Below are 21,532 nucleotides of genomic sequence, written 5' to 3'. Positions count from 1 at the left end.
CAGCTTTTCATCTTTCATGAAATTGGGGAAGTTTTCTGTCAGCAATTCTTCAATGATCCTCTCTGTGTTTTCTGTTTTCTCCCCCTGTTCTGGAACTCCGATCACTCGTAGATTTTTGCTTTTGTTTGTATCCCACATAATTCTCAGGGTTTGTTCATTCTTTTTTCTGACTTCTTCTCAGACAGAGTTGTGTCCAAGTGTTTGTCTTCAATTTCACTGATCCTATCTTCCATCGTTTTTCAAACCTCCTCCTCTGCCCTTCGATGACACTGTCCATTTCTGAAATCTTGTTGTTTATCTTTTGGTTTTCTAATTGTTGTTTTTGTATAATTTCTAGTTGTGAATTTATTTTAGCATTTTGTTCCTGCTTTATTTTCTTGAATTCTTCTAATTTTTTGTCTGTATTTTTCATGAATTTGTCTGCCTTTTCCATGAATTTGTCTATTTTTTCCTCATTTTTGTCTGCTTTTTGCTTCAACTCTTGGGTAATTCTGAATATTAGAGATTTGAATTCTCTATCACTTAGATTTAGTGCCTTTTCTTCTACTGGAAGGTCATCTGGTGTTCTGTTTTGGACGCCTACTGGAGCCATCCTGTCCTGTTTTTGTAAGTGTTTTGATATTGTCTGCTGTCTTCAGGGCATTCAGTGGTTATTTTCCTCATTTATTGATTGTAGATTTGTTTGTTTCTTCCTGCTTTTTTGTTTTATTTGGTTATGTCTGAGCAGGTGGGCTGTGTGTTCTTTGTTGTTTGCTTGTCTGTGGGCACGATACTTTTCGCCTGCTTCTCCAGTGGGCAGGGTCAGTCACTCAGGTATGGTGCAGCAGGGCAGGTCCAGCTGAAGGGGAGTTGCTGAGATGGGTTGTTTGTGGCACATACCAGGGCTGACAGTGTGGACCAGGAATCAGTGCAGGCCTGCCCTTTTTCTGCGACTCTAATTTCACATGTTAGATCACTTGAAATTTTACCAAAATGAACCCCCCACCCCTACCACCAGTCTTCTTTGTCTCTGGGTTTCATTTTGGATACTTTATTGCCATGTATTCAAGTTTACTGATTTTTTTTTTTTTCACTTCAGTGTACAATCTGCTGTTAATCAATCCTGTGTATTTTTCATTTCACGTATTGTTTTTTTCATCTCTAGAAGTAACATTTAATTCTTTTGTATCTTCAATTTCTCCTCATTGTGTTCCTGTTTTCCTGTACCTTCTTAAATATATGGCATATGTTTATAATCTTTTTAATGTGTAATTGCTAATTCTGTCATCTCTGTCTCATCTGGATCTGTCTTTATCAGTTGATTTCTCTCCATTATGGGTCATTTTTTTCTTGCTTATTTTCATTTGTAGTAATGTTTATTGGACATTGTGAATTTTACATAGTTGAGTGCTAGATTTCATTCTATTCCTTTAGCTGTTCCTGGATTTTATTCTGGTATGTGGTCAAATTTCTTGCAGACCATTTGGATCCTCTTAAGTTTTGTTAGGGCAGGTCTAGAGCAACCTTCAGTCTCAGCTAATTTAGTGCCACTATTAAGGACTTCTGAGACCTCTGCCACATATATCACAAGGTCTCTCCATGCTGTTTTTCAGAAACATTAGCAATTTCCAGCCCTGTATGTGACTACTGGAAATTTTTTGTCCTACTCCTTTATGGTGGTTCTTTCCCCAGCCTCAGGTTGTTTCTTCTCATGCATGTGCAGAGCAGTACTAGGGCAGCGTTTCCAGGGGCCTATGTTGGTGTCCTGGGCCTTATGTAACAAAATACCACAAAGTTGGTGGCTTTAAAGAATAGATATTTATTGTCTCAGGTCTTGAGGCTAGAAGTATAAATCAGTGTATTAACCATGTCAGTCCTTCTGAGGGCTCTGAGAGAGGAGCTGTTCCATGCTTCTCTCCTGGTTTCTGATGGCTACTGGTAATCCTTGGCATTTCTTTACTGCTTATAGATGCGCGTGCCTCCTTCGTCACATGGCATCTGGCATCCCCCTGTGTGAGACTCTGTTATAAGACTCTACTCAGAAGGGATTTGGACCCACCCGGCTCCTATATGACCTCATTTAATTTAACTGATAACATCTGCAGAGAAAACCCTATTTCCCCAAACAAGGTCCCACTCACAGATACAGGAGTTAGGACATCAGCATATCTTTGAGGGACACAACTCAATCCATAACAGGGCCCTCTGTAGATCACCAGAACTCTCTTTCGGTAGACCAGGTGGTCTCCTATATTCTGCCTCGCAAATTGCAGTTGCCTTGGCCTCCCTGTGGAGTTGCGTTATAACTTTTATGGGCCCTTTGAACTTTTGCTATTCAAAGGTCAAAACAGGGCAGATGTCATGAAAGGGAAATTGGTTGTGTGTTTGTTGCAGGCTCCACCCTCTCTTGGGATTTTGTCTCCTGAGTACAAAAAGCCTGCACAAAATTACCTTTCCCACCCCAGCCACCTCCTTCTCCAGTGTGGCTCTTCCAGGCTTTTGTTTGGAGCATGGTGGGTTTATTTTCTTAGCCCTGTAAATTCTGCTGTTTGGATTTTTTGAGCCTCACTCTTCAGCCTCCTGCCTCAAGCAGGCGCAAAATCTGTCAAATGCTTGGAGTGGGAAGTCAGCTGCATGTTTATTGCAGGCCCTCTTCTTTACAGAAGTATTTTGTGTCCTAAACGTCATGACACCTTGAGAGATTCCACTCTACCTTTCTAACCCAGTCCCTTGGCCTCCTACACCACCCTCAAACTCCACAGATGTTCCAGGGGAAAACTGGCCTTGTGTTTGGTTTCTTCTAGCTTATGATCTGTTTGCAACCATTAAAAGCTCTGATAGTTTCACTCTTCCCCAGTAGCATCCTTCTGCTTGAGCCAAGTCCAGTTTTTAAGCCACATCAAGATCATTACATACTACCAGGGAAGAGAATGAGCAGGAATCATCACTTCACCTCAGAAAGGCTCTTCTGTCTCCAGAATTTTAGTTCTTCTCACCCTTGTTGCTTCCACCACTCTCCAGTGTCTTTAAAAATGTGATTTTTGTAATTTATTCATTTTTTTCCAGTTTTACAGAAACAGTACGGGCCTCATGAGACATGCTACATTTTCTTGGAAGTGGAAGCTAGACTGAGATGGTTTCAGACCTTGTTTTCTGCCTACAGCATGTTGTTGCATGCTTGCTCAGTGTTATTCCCCTTCTCTGAGCCCATAGCTCATGGCTCTGCCATCTACCAGTCTCTAGTCTGAAATGGAAAGGTGTGCTGCAAATGGTTGCTAGAGCCTCTGACTTTGGCTGCCTAGGTTTTTGCCTACCTAGGACGAGATACGAGCCAGATTAGCATTCTAGTCTATTGTTGCTCATCTTTATAGGACCAGGAATAAAACCTCCAGAGGAACGGACAATCGAATACCTAGAAGAAGTTGCAGTTACTTTTGCCAAAGGACTAGCTGATAAGAAGATTTCTGCAAAGAGAGACAAGGGATTGGTGGAAAGTGAGTGCCATTGTTAAAGACAAAGCCTCTTTCTGCGGACTTTAGTTTTATTTGCTATAGATTCAAAATGAGGAAGCAGTAAATACATTATTTACGTACTCTGAGCTTAAAGTCATCCTTAAGGGGTATAACACCTCTGCTCTAGAGTCAAGTCCTGAGCCTTACACTGGTCAGTTGAAGCCATTTTCTTTAAACTTTTTATTTTGGAAAATTTTATACATTAATACAAAATGATACTATGGCAGGGAGTAGTGGATAGGACCATATACACAATGCCATTACACCTACCCAGCTTTAATCTTTATCAGCTAACTCAGCTGTGTTTAAAGAAGTGCCTAGGTTGAAATTTAGATTGTGTATATCCCAGTAAAGAGCACTTCTTTCACGTAGTTAGAATTACTATATTTTAATGGAGTTTACAAAACAAGCTAACAAGGGACGCTAGACTCTTTTCAGTAAGTGTCTGAAGCATTTTTTACCTTACAGAATTGACATCGTATGCCATGACTATTCCATTTGTCAGACAACAAGTTTACAAAAAGGTGGAAGAAAAAGTACAAAAGCAGACCAAAGGCCTTTATCCTGCACCTCTGAAAATAATCGATGTGAGTCTTCACCCCATACTCCCACATTTTTCATATTTCCTCCCTTTGTGTAGAGCAGTGCTCTTTGTTGGTGTTCTGGACCATGTATGTCAGCACTAAAGTTCTTAATTTTATTAAAGTACTTACCAAAAGTATGAGAAGAGCATAGCAGGCTACAGGACTATATAAAGTGATGCATTTGAGGGATGTTAGAGCTCGGCATACTCATTGGTTAATGGGTTCAAAGCTATCAGTTATAAACCAGGAAAGGAACCTAAGTCATATCAGTGCAATAAGGCCAGTAAAATATGGGCATTAATTAAGAGGTAGTTGAAACAAAACTGATGGCTACATTCTATCCTTAGTCAAAATCATTACCAGTACCTAAAGTGTCTTATTGCTCCAATTATAAAGATATATAATGAATATAGGGGAGTTCTGAAAAAGATCAAGAAAAATAATTAAAATGATCACAAGGTTGAAGAAACTTCCATCTAAAGGTAGACTTTAAATCTTAGAACTCTTTGTTCTGGGGAGATTAAGAGAGCGTATAATCAAGGGCTGTTGGGACCATGGTCATGGGGAACATCTAGCTCAGTTGGCATAACACAGTTTATAAAGATAATGTTCTACATTCTACCTTGGTGAGTAGTGTCTGGGGTCTTAAAAGCCTGTGAGCAGCCATCTAAGATACTCCACTGGTCTCATCCCTTCAGGAGCAATGGAGAATGAAGAGAACAGGATACAAGGAAAAGATTAGTCCGAAGGACTAATCGACCACAGCTACCAAGGCCTCCACCAGACTGAGTCTAGTACAGCTAGATGGTGCCCGGCTACCACCACTGACTGCTCTGGCCAGGATCACAACAGAGGGTTCTGGACAGAGCTGTAGAAGGATGTAGAACAAAATTCTAACTCACAAAAAAAAGACCAGATTTACTGGCCTAAAGAAGACTGGAGAAACCCCAAGAGTATGGCCCCCAAACACCCTTTTAGATCAGTGGTGAAGTCATCTCCAAGGTTCACCGTTCAGCTGGGGAGTGGACAGCTCCATAAAACCAAATGGGACTAATGATGTACAGCAGTCCAGGGACAAGGGTCAGAAGGCAGAAGGGGACAAGGACGCTGGTGATAGGGAACCCAAGGTTGAGTAAGGATAATGCTGATGTGTTGTGAGGTTGTTAATCATTGTCATAGGGCAACATGTGTACTAACTGTTAAGAGAAACTATTTTGTTCTGTAAGCCTTCATCTAAAGTGAAAATAGCAGCACAATTGGAAGAGCGTAGTCAATGTCACTGAACTGTGCATGTAGAAATTTTTGAAATGGTGTATCTTTGGCTATGTGTATTTTCACCAAAAAAAAAAAAAAGGTCGAGAAGGGAGAGGATTGACATGTTGTGGGGTTGTTAACCAATGTCATAAAACAATATGTGTACTACTGTTTTCATGAGAAACTATTTGTTCTGTAAGCCTTCATCTGAAGTAGAATTAAAAAAAAGATAAAAAGAGAGAGTATATAATCAGGGACTTCAAAATTGAGAATGGGTCAGTCAATAAATATTTTTTGAACAGAAGAGACCAGAGAACATAAAATATAAGTCATAGTCTCCTGCCTATGTTCATCTCAATTTCTGGGCTGGGGTGTTAGACATATATATGTGGTAAGGCAGGTAACAGTATAAGAGACATATAGCAGCATAGGATTAATTGCCAGATAATTGGGACAGGGAAATTGCTAAGTGCTCAAGAGAGGGAACAATCACTGTGAGCCAAAGAGATCAGGAAGAGCCTCATGGGATTTGACGTAAGGCCTGAAGAACAGGTAGAGAACAGGTGAAGGAAAAGTAGTGCCGGGTAGAGTGGGCATTTTGAGCAGAGTTACAGAAGCAGGAAAACATCAGGCTTCTTCAAGGAACATTTTGTGAGACTAGTTTTTGTAGGGGGATAGTGAGATGTTAGTCTGCAAAAAGGCAGATTGAATCCAGATTTTGGAAGGCTGTCAACAATAAACTGAGAAATTTGACCTTTGTCCTATGTAGATTATTAGGGAGCCATTTTTGTGGTAGTGGGTTAAAATGGATTAGAAGGAGAAACAAAGTAAAGCAATAAAGTAGGTAGCTACTTTGGTAATTCGAGCTTGAAATTTGAATAAGGCGCTAACATATAACAGTACAGGTAAAAATGTGAAGGTCGAGACTTGCCAAAGAGAGATTCTGAGTTAAGTTTAGACATGTTGTTTAGATGTTGTGGGAAATTCAGGCAACAGTAGTTTGGACAGAGAAGTTGGGGTTAGGGATGCAGATTTGTGTTTTTTTTTTTTAATTTGTCATCCCCATAACTTGTGATGATTGAGCGCAGGGTCATTTCTTCATTTTTTTATATTTGCCGTTGTAGACAGGATAGTACTTAACCCCAAATATTAAATTGAATTTCATAGAGTTAATGATTAATAAATTAGATGATGTGTCTGAAGGAGAAAAGGGCTGAAAATGGAACTTTGGGGATTGCCTACATTTGGAGAACAGCAGGGAAGCTGGAAGAGTAATTTAAGCAGGAGGGAAGGTAATTAAGAGGAAAAGGTAAAGACGGTGGGCTTGGAAAGGGGTGATAATCCTTCTTTCTCTGACAAAATAGCAGGATTCAGAGGTGGATGTGGAAAAAGAGTTTGAGCTATGGAACCTTTGTTCTCTTCCTATTCTGATTTTCTTCCCCCTGTTCCTACTTCCATTTTATGCTAGGTTTAGCAGTAGTGTCCGAGATGGAGAATTAAGTCCCTCTTAAGCAACCAAGCACTCAGTCATCTTTTTTTTCTCATTCCAATCTAGACTTTTGACTTACTCTTTGAAGGCTAACAACACTAGCAATTTTATTTAGCATTATTGTATATTCCGCCAATCTATTCCAGCATTGAACAAGTGCTTTATATGTTTTTTAGGTGGTGAAGACTGGTATCGAGCAAGGGAGTGATGCTGGCTACCTTTATGAATCTCAGGTAAAGTTAGTTATTTCCTTTCATTTTTTTTTAGTATTAGTTACATTATAGGAGAACCAAAGATCCAGTTCTTTGTATAAAGCTGAAAAAAGAAAAAGTATCCCAAGCTTAAGAACATTTTCATCTTCCAGTAGTTATCATGTCTTATGATTAACCTGAGTGAGCAGTAGATGCTAAGGAACCATGGGAGTCTGCAGATGTTTGAACTCGCCTTCAGTAGTGAGGATGTAACTAGAAGTAGCAGGAGCAGAGTTACAGTCCTTTCAAATGAATTCATTTGGATATTTTTGTCCCATAATTGATTGGTTTTGTTGTTATATAGTGAATACATTAAGAGGATGTTAGGGCTTTGAGATGATACTGAAGCCCAGCCTCTTTTTGGTGAATTAGAAAATGAAAGGAGGTATTTTGTACCCAATAAAAGAAGAAGACAGCAGTGACACCTGACCCACCCTCTCCCCTCCCACTTTTCTAGCTAGTTTGATGGTATCTGAGATTTAAGTGGATCCGGTGGTTTTTAGGTTTTAAGTGGGGAGGATTAAGCAAAATTGAAAAATGATTACTCTTTGACAGTAGGGCATAAGATATCTGAAGAGCTCAGGACAGGTTCTACAGAAAATATTTCTTTTTTCTAGAGTGTTTATTGAAGTGCATTTTTTGTATATTTTTTTAATATCATAATCAAATGCTCATATACATGTATATAAAAAAATTGAAACATAAGTTTCACAAATCAATAATTGTCCTTACTGTGTGCATTGCACTCAGTATTTTCTATGTATTTTACTTTATATATATAAAATGCTTATCACAGCCCACTAAATACATGACCGCTGATGGATGTCTGCACACACTTTGAAAACACCGGTTTATTGAATAGAACGTGCTGAGTCAAGATTAGTAAAGCATTGCTTCCGTGCAACATTGTTTCATTATCTGTTAGGGCCTGAAAAATAAATTTATTCAAGGGATTCTTCTTTGAAATGTTTTTTGTAACAATGTACTCTTACCAGTACATGCTAGTAATATTAACCATAATAGCTAAAGTTGAGCTCCTAGACATTTTACTAGTGTTCGCATTTAATCCCCCCAACAGTATTGTAAAATAGGTATTGTTTTTCCCATTTTAAGAAGGAAGAGAGCTTCATAGCTGGGAAATGACAGAGCCAGGATTTAAACCCAGTTCTGTCAAACCCAGACTTTAAATCTCATGCTCTTAACCACAAAATTGAGACTTGTTCTCCATAACTGTTAAGATGCTTTTTAAAATGGAAGGCATCATGTGGGGTAGCCTGCTGCAGTAGAAAGAGAACTGGAATTGGGAGTCATACCACCTGAGTTCAAGTTCCATTTCTGCCACTTAGAGGCAGTGCGGCTTTGAGCAAAATCACTTCATTTCTCTGGGCCTCCTTTTCTCAATCTTTAAAATGAGAGAGATGGATGAGATGATTGTGAAGGTCCCTTCTAACTCTGACACTCTGATTCTATGAAAAAGATTACCACAGCCTCTTGGTGTAGACAATCTGAGAGCTCAGTTATACCCAAAACCTTTTTCAAAGCAGTGGTCTGAAAGTGCTCCAGTGAAGAAGAATAAAGGAGAGACGCATCCGTGGAGGACAGACTTCTGCAGCCCAGACACCACTGAGGCCCTCTGAGGAATTCGGGCTTTGCATGAGTTACCTCTGCTCTGCATAGAGACTTGAACCAAAGGTATCACATCACCTAGTCTGCCAAGTCGTACATTCTGTTGTTCCCCTTCACTTTTCAGAAATTTGGAGAGCTTGCAATGACCAAAGAATCAAAGGCCTTGATGGGACTCTACCATAGTCAGGTCCAATGCAAGAGGAATAGATTTGGAGCTCCTCAGAAAGATGTTAAGTAAGTTAAACTGTACCTATGAAAACACTTGTGAATTTTATAATGTGGCAGAGTTTATAGATGTCTTGAAGACCAATGTTGTTGTTGTCAGGTGCCATCAAGTCAGTTCCGATTCATAGCAACCTTATGCACCACAGAACGAAACACTGTCTGGTCCTGCACCATGCTCACAGTCGTCGTTATGCTTGAGCCCATTGTTGAGCCACTGTGTCAGTCCATCTCGTTGGGTGTCTTCCTCTTTTTCACTGACCCTATACTTTACCAAGCATGATGTCCTTGTCCAGGGACTGATCCTCCTAACAACACGTCCAAAGTATGTAAGACCCAGTCTCACCATCCTTCCTTCTAAGGAGCATTCTGGTTGTACTTCTTCCAGGACATATTTGTTTGTTCTTTTGGCGGTCCACGGAATATTCAATATTCTTCGCCATCTCCACAATTCAAAGGTGTCAGTTCTTCTTCGGTCTTCCTTATTCATTATTCAGCTTTCGCATGCGTATGATGAGATTGAAAATACCATGGCTTGGATCAGGCGCACCTTAGTCTTTAAGGTGACATCTTTGCTTTTCAACACTTTAAAGAGGTCTTTTGCAGCAGATTTGCCCAATGCAGTGCATCTTTTGATTTCCTGACTGCTACTTCCATGGGTGTTGATTGTGGATCCAAGTAAAATGAAATCCTTGACAACTTCAGTCTTTTCTCTGTTTATCATGATGTTGCTTATTGGTCCAGTTGTGAGGCTTTTTATTTTCTTTGTGTTGAGGTCTAATCCATACTGAAGTCTGTGGTCCTTTATCTGCACCAGTAAGTGCTTCAAGTCCTCTTCACTTTCAGCAAGCAAGGTTGTGTCATCTGCATATCTCAGGTTGTTAATGAGTCTTCCTCCAATCCTGATGCCCCTTTCTTCTTCATATAGTCCACACAAGCCCCCACGTGTCTGTCAGTTTGTTGTACTATGGGGGCTTGTGTGTTGCTGTGATGCTGGAAGCTATGCCACTGATATTCAGATACCAGCAGAGTCACCCATGGCAGACGGTTCCAGCTGAGTTTCCAGACTCATAGAGACTAGGAAGAAGGACCCGGCAGTCTATTTATGAAAAGAATTAGCCAGTGAAAACCTTATGAAAACCTTATAGCAGCAGAATATTGTCTGAAGACCAATAGAGCTTGATTTATATCTTAATTCAGTCTTGCCCTAAACCTTTTCTATCCTGATCACATTAGGGCGCTGAATCCTACCAAGAACCTTTTAACTTTCAAAGTTCTGCCTATACTGAGTTTCCTCCAGAGCCCTCGAATGGCTCTTACAGAGACTGCTGCTTGTCTTGCTGTTGATGTCCTCTAGAAGTCCAATTTAGGCCCCCCTTCCTAAACCAAGCACACGTAAGTATGCAGTATTTAATGACCTTGTCTATCCTTGTGACTCGAGATACCATCTCTGGGTACTCACACTTTTCCTCATTAAAAAACATAAAGCCCCATAGCCTTATTGTAGTTGTTAAAGTCTTGTCCTTCTTTAGCCTACAACCTAAGAATTTTAGATTCTGCTTGCCTGTTTCATGTCTGTTCTCTCCAAGTAGCTTTTAATGTTACACTGCCTATGTGGCTTCTTCTGCGTCTTCAGTTTAATAATGCACATGAAGCCATTCTAGAATACTAAAGGGTCAACCAAGTAGTCCTGACAAGTTCAAGAGGAATCCAAGGGTGGAAAAAAGAAGAATTTACGTATATGAGGGTAGTTGAGGCGGAGTAACGTCCAGAAGAGACCATCCAGGAGGCTTTTGAAATAATCCAGGTGAGAGGTGGTAAAGGCACAGATTAGGTTGGTGACTGAATGATGGAGAGAAGAAAAGAGCAAATTTCAGAAGAAATCAAAGATGACTGGAAAATTGTAAAATCACCAACAAGTAAGTAACTGGGAGAAGAGAGGTTAGTATTTGGGCATAACTCTGCAAGTTGGTTTTGTTTGGAAAACAGAAATACTCATGTTTACTTAAGCATAAACTAGGTTGTTTTGTTTTCCGTGATCTCCAGACATGATCGAAGATCAATATAATTCTGTCCTCTTGGGTATACCAATTCTTTTAGACCTAATGGATTTTTGCACTCAACTTTGAAAATTGGTTATCTACTAAAGTGTATTTTTTACGGATAAAAATTATTTTAAACACCTTATTGCTGTGCCTGCTTTTGTTGGCTTATTGGAGGCTCTCTCTCTTTTTGGATGGTAACTTGGGCAATCTCCTACTTTTACTGAAATGAGTAAGAGTTGGTTACCAAAAGCCATTTTTTCTTTTCCTTTCAGGCATCTAGCTATCCTTGGTGCAGGGCTGATGGGAGCTGGCATTGCCCAGGTCTCTGTGGATAAGGGGCTAAAAACTGTACTTAAAGATGCTACACTAGCCGGGCTAGACCGAGGACAGCAACAAGTGTTCAAAGGGTAAGTCTGCTCTCTGCCTTGTCTCTCCTTTGCTAGGAGTTAGACTTGTTCTTTCCCCCTCAGAGGTTCCTTTCTCCTGAACATAATGCGCACTAGCCAAGTTTCCTTTGATTTTTAGAAGCACTAATTCCTTCTTTCACCTATTTTTTACAGATGCTATAGACCATTAACATCTTTGTAGTCTTTGAGTACAGATCTATTAGATATTTTTAAATGCCATTTACCTTATGCTTTACTGTCAGATGAGAGATTCTCAAGTTTGTGGGTTTTGATACTGTCCCCATTTAACTGCTGTAATGTTATGGAACACTGAAACAGCATGGTTCTGTCTCTTTTGAGAGAACTAAGGCATTTGAGGTAGCAGCATGCTGTAGATGGGGCTAGGATCACAACTCTTGAACCTTGTATTTCTTGACTGGCATTACTGTAGAGAAGCAGGTGACTGATTTGGCTCTGCAGTGTCAGACTTAACACACTGTGTCTTCATCTTACCTCTAAATTAATTAATTAATAAAGTGTGGTATTATTCTCCTTTCTCCCTGCCCTCTTTCCCTGCCCCCACCCCACCGTCCCCTGGCCACAAACACACCACATTGCCTAGAGGGGAAGAATGGAGCAGCAGCTTGGGCAAACTGGAATTGGTTTCAGCATAGTTCTCTGCTCAAATATAATGGACAAGCTGGCTGCGCTTAGTTTGTCCTGCATGTGATTTTTAGCTGAGTGGGCTATTTTTTTATTTTTAAATGGATTATGCACCTTAAGTATGTTGTTATCCCTTTTCTGCAGGGAGGCTCATATATTGCTACTGTAACGCTAACCAGGACCTGGCAGGTTGAATTGTGTTGGCAGGTTATTGTAAGATAGCAAAGAGTTGTAGTAAAAGATTCTGACCCCACCCCACAAAAAATAGATAATAATATTGTCCTGAGGCTAGCATCTAAGCATCCCAAAACAGCATTCCACACATTCACCAAAATGGGAAATTGCTGCTCTAGAATAGCCTCCTCCCCTTGGTCTCCTTTGGACACAGCTGTCCCAGGTTTCCCTTCTCACCCCGGAAACATCAGCCTCTCCAAGTGCCCTTCACCATACTCCTGACTTAGGACATAAACATGTTTCCTGTCCTCTCTTGGAAGTAGTTTCATTAGACATTAGAATCAGAGCAACTATTAATGTTTTAAACTCTGACAGGCATCTTGCTTGCTGCCTGCTGACATGCTCATCAGAAACCAAGAGGTTTGAGCCCATACTTTTAAGACCTTAACTGAATGTTTCTTTGAACTTATCTGGTGTTTTTAATTGTTCTTCTGGTTAAGGAAATTAGTGAATGGAGGTTAGCGTCATTCTTCATTCAGAGGAAAATTCTAGTTCGTTCACTCTGAAAGTGTGGTCAAATTGAAAGCTAAGAGAGCCTGCCTGTTTTCCTTGACAATAAAAAATAATCGGTTAAATGTCTGAGTAGAACTAGATAGTAGACAAGAATTATCTTAGTTCAAGGGAAGGACAGCACACACTACCAGGGAAGTCAGCGCAACTGGACTAAATCAATGCTAAGAAGTTTCCTGAATACAATCAAACACTTCGAGGGACAGAGTAGCAGGGGTGGGGGTCTGGGGACCGTGCTTTCAGGGGACATCTAGGTCAATTGGCATAACAAAGTTTATTAAGAAAATGTTCTGCATCCTTCTTTGGTGAGTGGTGTCTGGGGTCTTAAAAGCTTGCAAGCGGCCGTCTAAGTTGGTCCCAGCCACCTGGAGTAAAGGCGAATGAAGAACACCAAAGACACAAGGAAAGTATTAGCCCAAGAGACAGAAAGGGCCACCTAAACTAGAGACTTCATCAGCCTGAGACCAGAAGAACTAGATGGTGCCCAGCTACCACCAATGACCGCCCTGACAGGGAACACAACAGAGAGTCCCTGATGGAGCAGGAGAAAGGTGGGGTGCAGAACTCAAATTCTAGTTAAAAGACTAGACTTAGTGGTCTGACACTGGAGGAACCCCAGAAAGCATGGCACCCGGATTCTCTGTCAGCCCAGAACTAAAACAGTTTCCAAGGCCAACTCTTCAGACAAGGATTGTACTGGACTGTGGGACATAAAATGATACTCGTGAAGAGTGTGCTTCTTAGCTCAAGTAGATACAAGAGACTAAACGGGCAGCTTCTGTCCAGAGGTGAGATGAGAAGGCAGAAAGGGTTAGGAGCTGGTTGAATGGACATGGGAAATCAGAGGTGGAAAGGAGGAGTGTGCTGTCATAGTATAGGGAGAGCAATTAAGGTCACATAACAATGTATGTATAAATTTTTGTATAAGAGTGACTAACTTGAAGTGTAAACTTTCACTTAAACTCCAACAATAAACAAAAAATGTCTGAGTAGCTCCCTGTGGGACAGAAGAAACCCTGAGTTAATATTTTATGTAATCAGTGTGCCACTAGTGCCGAGAGGGAAGTGGATTGAGAATATAAGAAATAATGCTTGGTATCTGCCCTCTAGGAGATTACAATTACAAAATAACATAAAATGATAGACATGCAAGTATAAATCCATGTGGCCTAGGTCACCCATTAACTGTTTCTCCTGTTGTAGGTAGAGAATTACCAGAGCTGCTCTTTGGTTTTGCACTTAGTATTGGTGTTATTTATTCCCCTTGGCAAATTTAACTGTTTTATAAGTGGTGCAGTATATGTAAGTTAGGCATTTGAAGGCTTCTTGTAGTGGAAGAGCGTGGACCTGGAGGTCAACCTGACTTTGAATACTAGGACCTCCCTTAATAGCTATTGGACCGTGAGTCCCTCTGAGCCTCTTTGAGCAACTCAGCTCTCTCAAAATGAGTGTAATATAATAACTACCTCATAGAGTTGGTGAAAAACACACAGTATGCTGTCTGATCTGTGGACATTCAATAAATATTAGTTTCCTGTTCTTCCCCTTTGACTAGGAATGTGTTTTTCCTAGATTGAATGATAAAGTGAAGAAGAAAGCTCTAACATCATTTGAAAGGGACTCCATTTTCAGCAACTTGACTGGGCAGCTTGATTACCAGGGTTTTGAAAAGGCTGACATGGTGATTGAAGCTGTTTTTGAGGACCTTAATCTTAAGCACAAAGTGCTAAAGGAAGTAGAGGCGGTAAGTAAGGGGCCCTGTGGACTTGAATCCTAGTGTAGTGAGTGGAGGACACTGAGGTGGTTTTTTGTTTGTTTGTTTGTTTGTTTTAAAGGAACAATAGGAAACTCAAGATTCTTTTTCTAGGACTATTCATTTCTAAACATAGATCTTTATGTGAGCCCATGCACTCTGCATATGCTATCAAGGTCATGTCTAAGTCCTAAGGGAAGAAAATCAAGTAGCACAGGGTTCATTAGCCTTATTCTTAGGGAGTCTAGTTACCCAAGGATACAGATAATAATGTTATGGAGCAAGATGTCTTGAGATTTTTGGCTGACTGCAAACCATAACTAATCTTCCTCAGGTCTAGGCAACAAAGGAAGTTGGGGAGAAGCGGCTTCCCCAGGCAGGATTCAGATGCTCTTTCCTTGGAATTGCTGCTTTGGTTCTGATCCCAAATGCTCTATAATAGCCAGCTGTTGAGATAGCAGATGATGTGAACAAAACAAGTACTTAAAGTGATGGGTATAAAGCACCCAGAAAAGTAGAAATGGCAGTAATCCAGGCCTGCGATAGAACCAGGGCCTAGACTAACCTAGTTAGATAAATGCAATGTGAGTTAGTAAACAGGATAAATGAACTGATACTGATTTAGCAACACTCTGGGTGTCTGGAGTAATCGACTGTGACAATCAGGCGCTACTCCCAAGTTGCCCTTCTGTGTGGGGACAGTCCCTGTTCTCCTATTGACTCTGAACCCAAGGAAGGTTTAGAAACTAAAGAGAAGCAGCTCTGTTGGCAATAAATTTCACTTGTGAGACACGCTTTCCAAAATCTTTTCTTTCTTTCTTTTTCTTCTTTTTTCAAGATTTATTTGACTGTTCTAGTTATATGACATTCCATATACATTTTAGAATCAGCTTGTCAGTATCTTAAAAGCATAAAAAAGGCCTTCTGGAATTTTGGGAGTGATTATGTTGAATCTGTAGAGCAATTTGGTAAGAATCAATATCTTAACAATATTGGGTTTTCTAGTCCATGAACATAGAATCTCTCCATTTATTTATATCTTCTTTAATTGCTGTCAGCAGTGTTTTATAGTTTTCAGTACAGAGGCCTTGCATGTGTTTTCTTAGATTCTTTCCCAAGTACTTTGTTTTCTGATGCTATTATAAATGAAACGTTATTTTAAATTTCAGTTTCCAACTGTCTGCTGCAACTGATTTTTGTGTAGTCACCTTGTATCCTGTGACTTTGCTAATAATTCATTATTTCTAATAGTTGATTTCTAGATTACTTAGAATTTTCTATGTAAACAGTCCTACCATGTGCATGATATTTATGTCTTTTGTTTCTTGTTTTTGCCTTGTTGGAATGTCTAGGCCCTCCAGTTACAATCTTGTCTTTAGGCAAAGCACAATGCTAGATTCATCTGAGGGAGAAAGTTCCGGAGCGCTGTGTAGATTTGTGTCCCATCTGTGCTAGATGGCATTTCAGCTTAGCAATCTGGAGGATGTTCCCAGGACCCTTGAGGGTACTGCTCAGCCAGTTGCGGGTGGGTTCTGAGAGCATCTAAAGCAGACACACCCAGGGTGGGGAGGAGGGCATTGACCAATTAGGTGGTCATATTTGCTTCTGGGAAATCAGGGCTTAAGGGTATTAGAATGGAGAAAAGTTTGTTAGTTTTAGCAGTTAGGAAGCCATTGGTCAAGGAAAAGAGGAAGAAGAGGGATCAAATCAAGAGAACTGTGGATGAAGAGCAAATCATTAGAGGCAGTTGAAGCATAAAGGTTAAGAGGGGGAAAGGGTGGGACAGAGCCTGGAAGGGAAAGAGAAAGAAAAGAAAAGGAGTTTTATCTGAGCACGTAGGACACAGAGGGGAAGTAACTAGGTGTCTGATAAAAGAGATGAGGAAGTGGCGATACTAAGGGATTATTGATTTTTAGCAGATAGTAAAAAAAAAAAGAGAGAGAGAGAGATACCAGCTCTAAGCAGAACAATTATTACTACAGAGAATGGTAAAATTCAAAATGTTATGCTGTGTATGTTGTGGTTATTTATATTGTCATATGCCCCTTGTTTTTTTTAGTGAAGCTAATGAAATCATCTGAAGTAGGAGATACTTGAAGAAGTTAGATTGAGAGATGGGAAAAGAATGAAGTCCAGAACAGATGTGTACTTATAAAATCAGAAAATATTAGGTGAAAGACCTTTAGGAGGGCATCCAGCCCATCCTCCCATTTGTAGGAAAATCCTTCCATTGTTCTTGGCCTTTGCTTTCTTTAGAAGAAAATTTTAAAAGTTGAATCTACATGACAGTCCTTCACGGATTTAAAATTTATCTTTCCTTACTCCCCACAGACCTAAACAAAGCTCCTTCCTCTGAAATCCTTCATTAGACATTAATTCTAGATCTTTGACTGTCTGGTTGTCTTCTTTAGGGTCTTCATCATGTCTCAGTGTTCTACTGCTGTGTAACAAACCACTGCAAAATTTAGTGGCTTAAAACAGCTGTTTATTTTCTCACAATTCTGTAATTCGGGCAGGGCTCGCTCAGCAGAGACAGCTGGTCAGTCCTTAACTCCTTGTGGTGTAGGCTGGAGTCACTCGTGTGACTGCTTTCAGCCGGGACCTGGGTAGGGCATGCCGATGCTCCTCCACATGGCCTCCCTCTACTTGTGGCATCTAGTCACTAGCAGTCGAGCCAGAGCTTCTCTACAGCCTGGCTGCTGGCTTCCAAGAAAGAAAAAGCAGAGCTACTGGGCTTGTTAAGGCTGCACCTGGAACTGGCAGACACTTCCGCTGCATCCCGTTGGTCATAGCAAGTCACAGGCCAACGCAGATTCAAGGGGAGGGGAAACAGACTTCACCTCTGGATGGGGGGAAGACATGCCTGTCTCCAGCCATCTTTAGAGACATTGTCTGCCCCACTTAGAGGATTAGACACCATGCCACTATTAATGCAGCTGGAGACTGTGTTAGCTTTCTTACAGTCATGTTGTACTGCCGACTCACAGCACACTTTTGATTAACAAAATCATAGGATCTTTATTACAAGTTTATTGCCTAGTTGGGTCTTACCTATCACGTACCTATACAATTCTGGTTTTTTTTTTTTTTCCTTTTTTTTAAATCTTAATGAAGTACTTTACCTTTATCCATATTATAATTGATGTTATTTTACACTCAACTTTTCAACATGTTAAATGTATCTTGAATCTTGATTCTCATCTCTGATTCTTTCTGTCCCAGATTTGCATAAATTTGACAGGTGTGCCTTCCATGTATTTGATCCAAGCATCTGAATAAAAACATGAATAAGTTGGGATCATGGACAGAATGCTTAGACAGTCTGCATTAGAGACTGTTCTCCAGGGTGATAAAGCTAATAGTTAACAGTATTCATGTACTGCAGGTGTAATTACAGTGTGGTTTATATGGTTCTGCAGTAACACACTGTATAAAACAAGGCAGGCATGCACGGTATGGCTTGTTCTTATAAAGGTGAGGGGTGGGGGATGTCAAGTCATCAGAAGCTTTCAGATTTGAAGGCAGATCCAAATAAGAAAGGGGCCTGACACCTGTGCTTGGTCTTGAAATGAATGAGACTTGATTCAAAACCATCTTTTCAGTGTTTATCTGAGGTCTAAGATGTAGTTCCCAGCTCAGGCTTAGATGACTTATGATGGGCCATAACTAGAGGAAGGCTGGGAATGGGGCCAAGAACAAGGAAGGCCAACACATTCTCCCATCATAGAGCCTCTAGTAATCCCTAAATATCTGGGTGAATGGAATCTACTGCATGAGCAGTTCTGGGTGAGAGGGTGGGCTGGGCCCAGGTGTCACTCGTTAGCTCTGCTTTGGACGCTAGTCATCCCACAGACCTACATGACACATTCTTAAATGCTTTTCCCTGCAGGTGATTCCAGATCGCTGTGTCTTTGCCAGTAACACTTCTGCTCTCCCGATCAATAAAATTGCTGCTGTCAGCAAAAGACCTGAAAAGGTAAATTCTGAACAGAGGAAAACCCTGAAATGGTTTACTGATGAAGGCTTGGAACACGAGTGGAGAAGGGATTGGTGTGGGTTATGAAATGGATGAGGGTGACAATGTACAGGCGGTCCCTAGGTTACCGACGTCTGACTTATGGACAACTCATACTTGCCCTTTAATGTTATGTAAATCTGCCCTCACTTTGAAACGCTTGAACCAACCCCTACTCGCGAGGAATTCTTCATCACAGTTGCCTTCATTTGCTGCATGTACAGCTTTTAAATTATTTAAAAGGCTTTGGAGCTTTTTCTTGCACTAAAGTACATGTAAGGCTAAATAAGAACTGCATGCACCTGTTCCGACTTACCTACAGATTTGACTGAAAGACAGAAAGTTCGGAACGGATCTCATTCGTAACCCAGGAACTGCCTGTATTCCCAAAAGCTGGGCACAGAAAAGCCAATGCCAGGACCAGTGTGAGACGCGGGAATAAGTGAAGTACAGCTAAAGTATATCTTTATAAGTGATTCGTATCCCTAGTGCATATTGCCTTTCAGATGCAGAGTGCAGACTTTAAAACTTACCTTTATCCTACCATTAGGCCTTGACGGATAGGCCCTAAAATAAGAAGATATGCTCCCAAAGATGGCTTCTGCTGCAGAGCAGGCCTAGGGGCTGTCCAGGATGGGTTTGGTTCCAACTGCAGATCTGGGAATGGAGGATCAGGGTGTGACAGAAGGTCACCATCTGTGGGTTCACTTAGACCTTCCGCCCAGGACATGAACAGCGTGGGTATAGAACAATTTCAGTGAGTGTTTGGAATGATACCTAGAAAGCTGTCTTTGGATTTTGGTATCTGCCAGAGTAAGGGGGAGTGAAATCATTTAAGGAAGAATAAAACATTTCACTTCTCTGGAAGATACCAGCTAGCCTCAGCTAACCAGAACCAGCCAGAGGCAGGCAGGAAACATAGGACCTTTCAGCAGCAGAAACTGTTAATACAGAGTCCATGTGCTAAAAACACAAAAGCCTGTTTGTTCTTACTCTGTTTATCCAAGCTTGCTAATACAGGGTAATCTAGCTTCCTAGCACATAGCTGATTAGAAGCCATGTGGGCCTGATGAAGCAGGCTCAGCGATGGCAGAGCAGAGATCGTAGGGAGAAGTGGCAGCTCATTGTCTGTTACTGAGGGAGACACAAAACCAGTATACAGTGGCCATGTCCCATCACTCAGAGCACCCCTGCAGCATTTAAAATCCGTAACAGAGAATTGCCATTGTTCATTTGATGCTAACTTCTCAGTCCCCCAGAGAGTGGAACAAGCATTTCAGTTTGCTGTCCTTGCCTCCAGTTATCTTGGGTATCGTTCCTCATGTCATTCAGATGAAAGTAAGGCCACAGCAAGGTGACCAACCATCTCAGTTTGTTCAGGACTGAGGGGTTTCCCGGGACACAGGTCCTCTGTGTTACAACTGGGAAAGTCCCAGGCAATCCAGGACAAGTTGGTCACCTTAGCCACCGTCTTCTTGAGTGATACATTTTGTTTGGGGTAGTGATTACATAGGTGTATATACAATTGTCACAGCTCAAACTGAACACTTGAAGATCTTTGCTTTTTATTGTATATAAATCATACATCAGTAAAGTCTATTTCCTTCTGCTCAGGAGTACTAAGTCTGAGTCGGGTCCCATGTTTTTAAGTGTTTTAGACATAAGTAAAGAAGTTTAGGGGTTAGAAGCAACTTTAGGATTGATAAATTTACATGGCATTTAAGTGATTTGTGTATTACATAGCAGTCAGTGGTCAGGCTTTGGAGAAGGCAGACGTGTGATGGAATCCCACTCTGCCATTTGCTCACTGACCCTGAGCTACTCATTTTAACTTCTTGATGTCTTTGTTTCCCATCTGCATAGTTCACAGGGCTGTGATGGATTGATGTAAGGAATAAATAAATGATAAATGTATTAAAGAACAGGTAGCTGGTGGATAGTAAGCAGCTGATAAATGGTACTTGTTATCAGTTACACCTTACAGCTAAAGTAGGGGAAAAGGCAAAACTACAAATTAATGGATTAGACTTCCTTCACAATTCTCTTGTGAAGACTTAGTTTAAAGAGGTGGTTCTCAAACTTTAGCATGCATCTGAATCCCTGGAGGGCTTATTACATAAAGCACCACTCTGCGTCCCACCCATCGAGAGTCTGATGCAGTAAGTTTGGGATGGGCCTGAGAAGCTGTAATTCTAACACTCCCAGGTGTGCTGTGCTGCTGGTCCAGGACCACACTTGGAAAATCACTGGTTTAATGAGTCTTCAAGTGTATCTGAGTACTGGAAAGTTGTTATTTAAACCCAGTGTCCTGGTGGTGAGAGCCATCTGTGTAAAATCCAAATACATCTCTGACAGTCCAGCGATCAACTTATTCTCCTCCTTGCCTTCTCCCCCCGTCCCTCTCCGCCCTCAAAAAATAGTAGACTCCCTCACCTAAACTGTCAGCATCATTAACATAAGTGGAACCTTCATCCATTCTTCCCTGCTGAGTCTCATTTGGCTGTGGTTTTGGCACTGGTTGTTGGTAGGATCCGATGCCCGCAGTGAAAAGCTCCAGAAACAGACAGAAGAAGAGGAGTCCAATAAGCTCTCCCTGAACGCACTGAACTTTTGATCAGAGAACCATGGGACCAAGACACCCGACTATAGCAAGCAGTGTTGTCATCACAACCACCTTTCTCTCCACCATTTTCCCTGGAAACAAGGAATGCTTTTAGGTTCCCTCCTTGGCATCCTGACTGTTGGCTTTTTGTTCCCCTTGCCAGGTGATTGGCATGCACTACTTCTCTCCCGTGGACAAGATGCAGCTGCTAGAGATCATCACAACTGAAAAAACGTCTAAGGACACAACTGCTTCTGCTGCCACAGTTGGTCTCAAGCAGGGGAAGGTCGTCATTGTGGTTAAGGTAAGGAGCTGGGTGACAGTGGCAGGTTTTAAAAAGTTCTGTTAAGGCTCCTTACACCTCCAGGCTCATTTATAACTAGCTTTTTTTTTTTTTTTTTTTTTTT

At 41.1% G+C, this 21,532-nt stretch overlaps 1 protein-coding gene across 1 annotated transcript in view; it reads left to right on the top strand.

Moving 5' to 3' along the window:
- The window catches only part of HADHA (hydroxyacyl-CoA dehydrogenase trifunctional multienzyme complex subunit alpha), a 50,211-nt gene that overhangs the window by 24,975 nt on the left and 3,704 nt on the right, over positions 1-21,532 (top strand). Inside the window, exons 8-15 of the mRNA XM_004377585.2 lie at positions 3,351-3,473; positions 3,960-4,078; positions 6,995-7,051; positions 8,820-8,929; positions 11,235-11,369; positions 14,328-14,499; positions 18,398-18,484; positions 21,289-21,429. Of these exons, the coding sequence (XP_004377642.1) occupies positions 3,351-3,473; positions 3,960-4,078; positions 6,995-7,051; positions 8,820-8,929; positions 11,235-11,369; positions 14,328-14,499; positions 18,398-18,484; positions 21,289-21,429 (944 nt within the window). The remainder of the gene's footprint in view (positions 1-3,350; positions 3,474-3,959; positions 4,079-6,994; positions 7,052-8,819; positions 8,930-11,234; positions 11,370-14,327; positions 14,500-18,397; positions 18,485-21,288; positions 21,430-21,532) is intronic.

Source organism: Trichechus manatus, unplaced genomic scaffold (genome assembly GCF_000243295.1).
Source record: "Trichechus manatus latirostris isolate Lorelei unplaced genomic scaffold, TriManLat1.0 scaffold00052, whole genome shotgun sequence".
Classification (NCBI taxonomy): Eukaryota; Metazoa; Chordata; class Mammalia; order Sirenia; family Trichechidae; genus Trichechus; species Trichechus manatus.
This window is presented reverse-complemented; position numbering and strand designations above follow the sequence as displayed.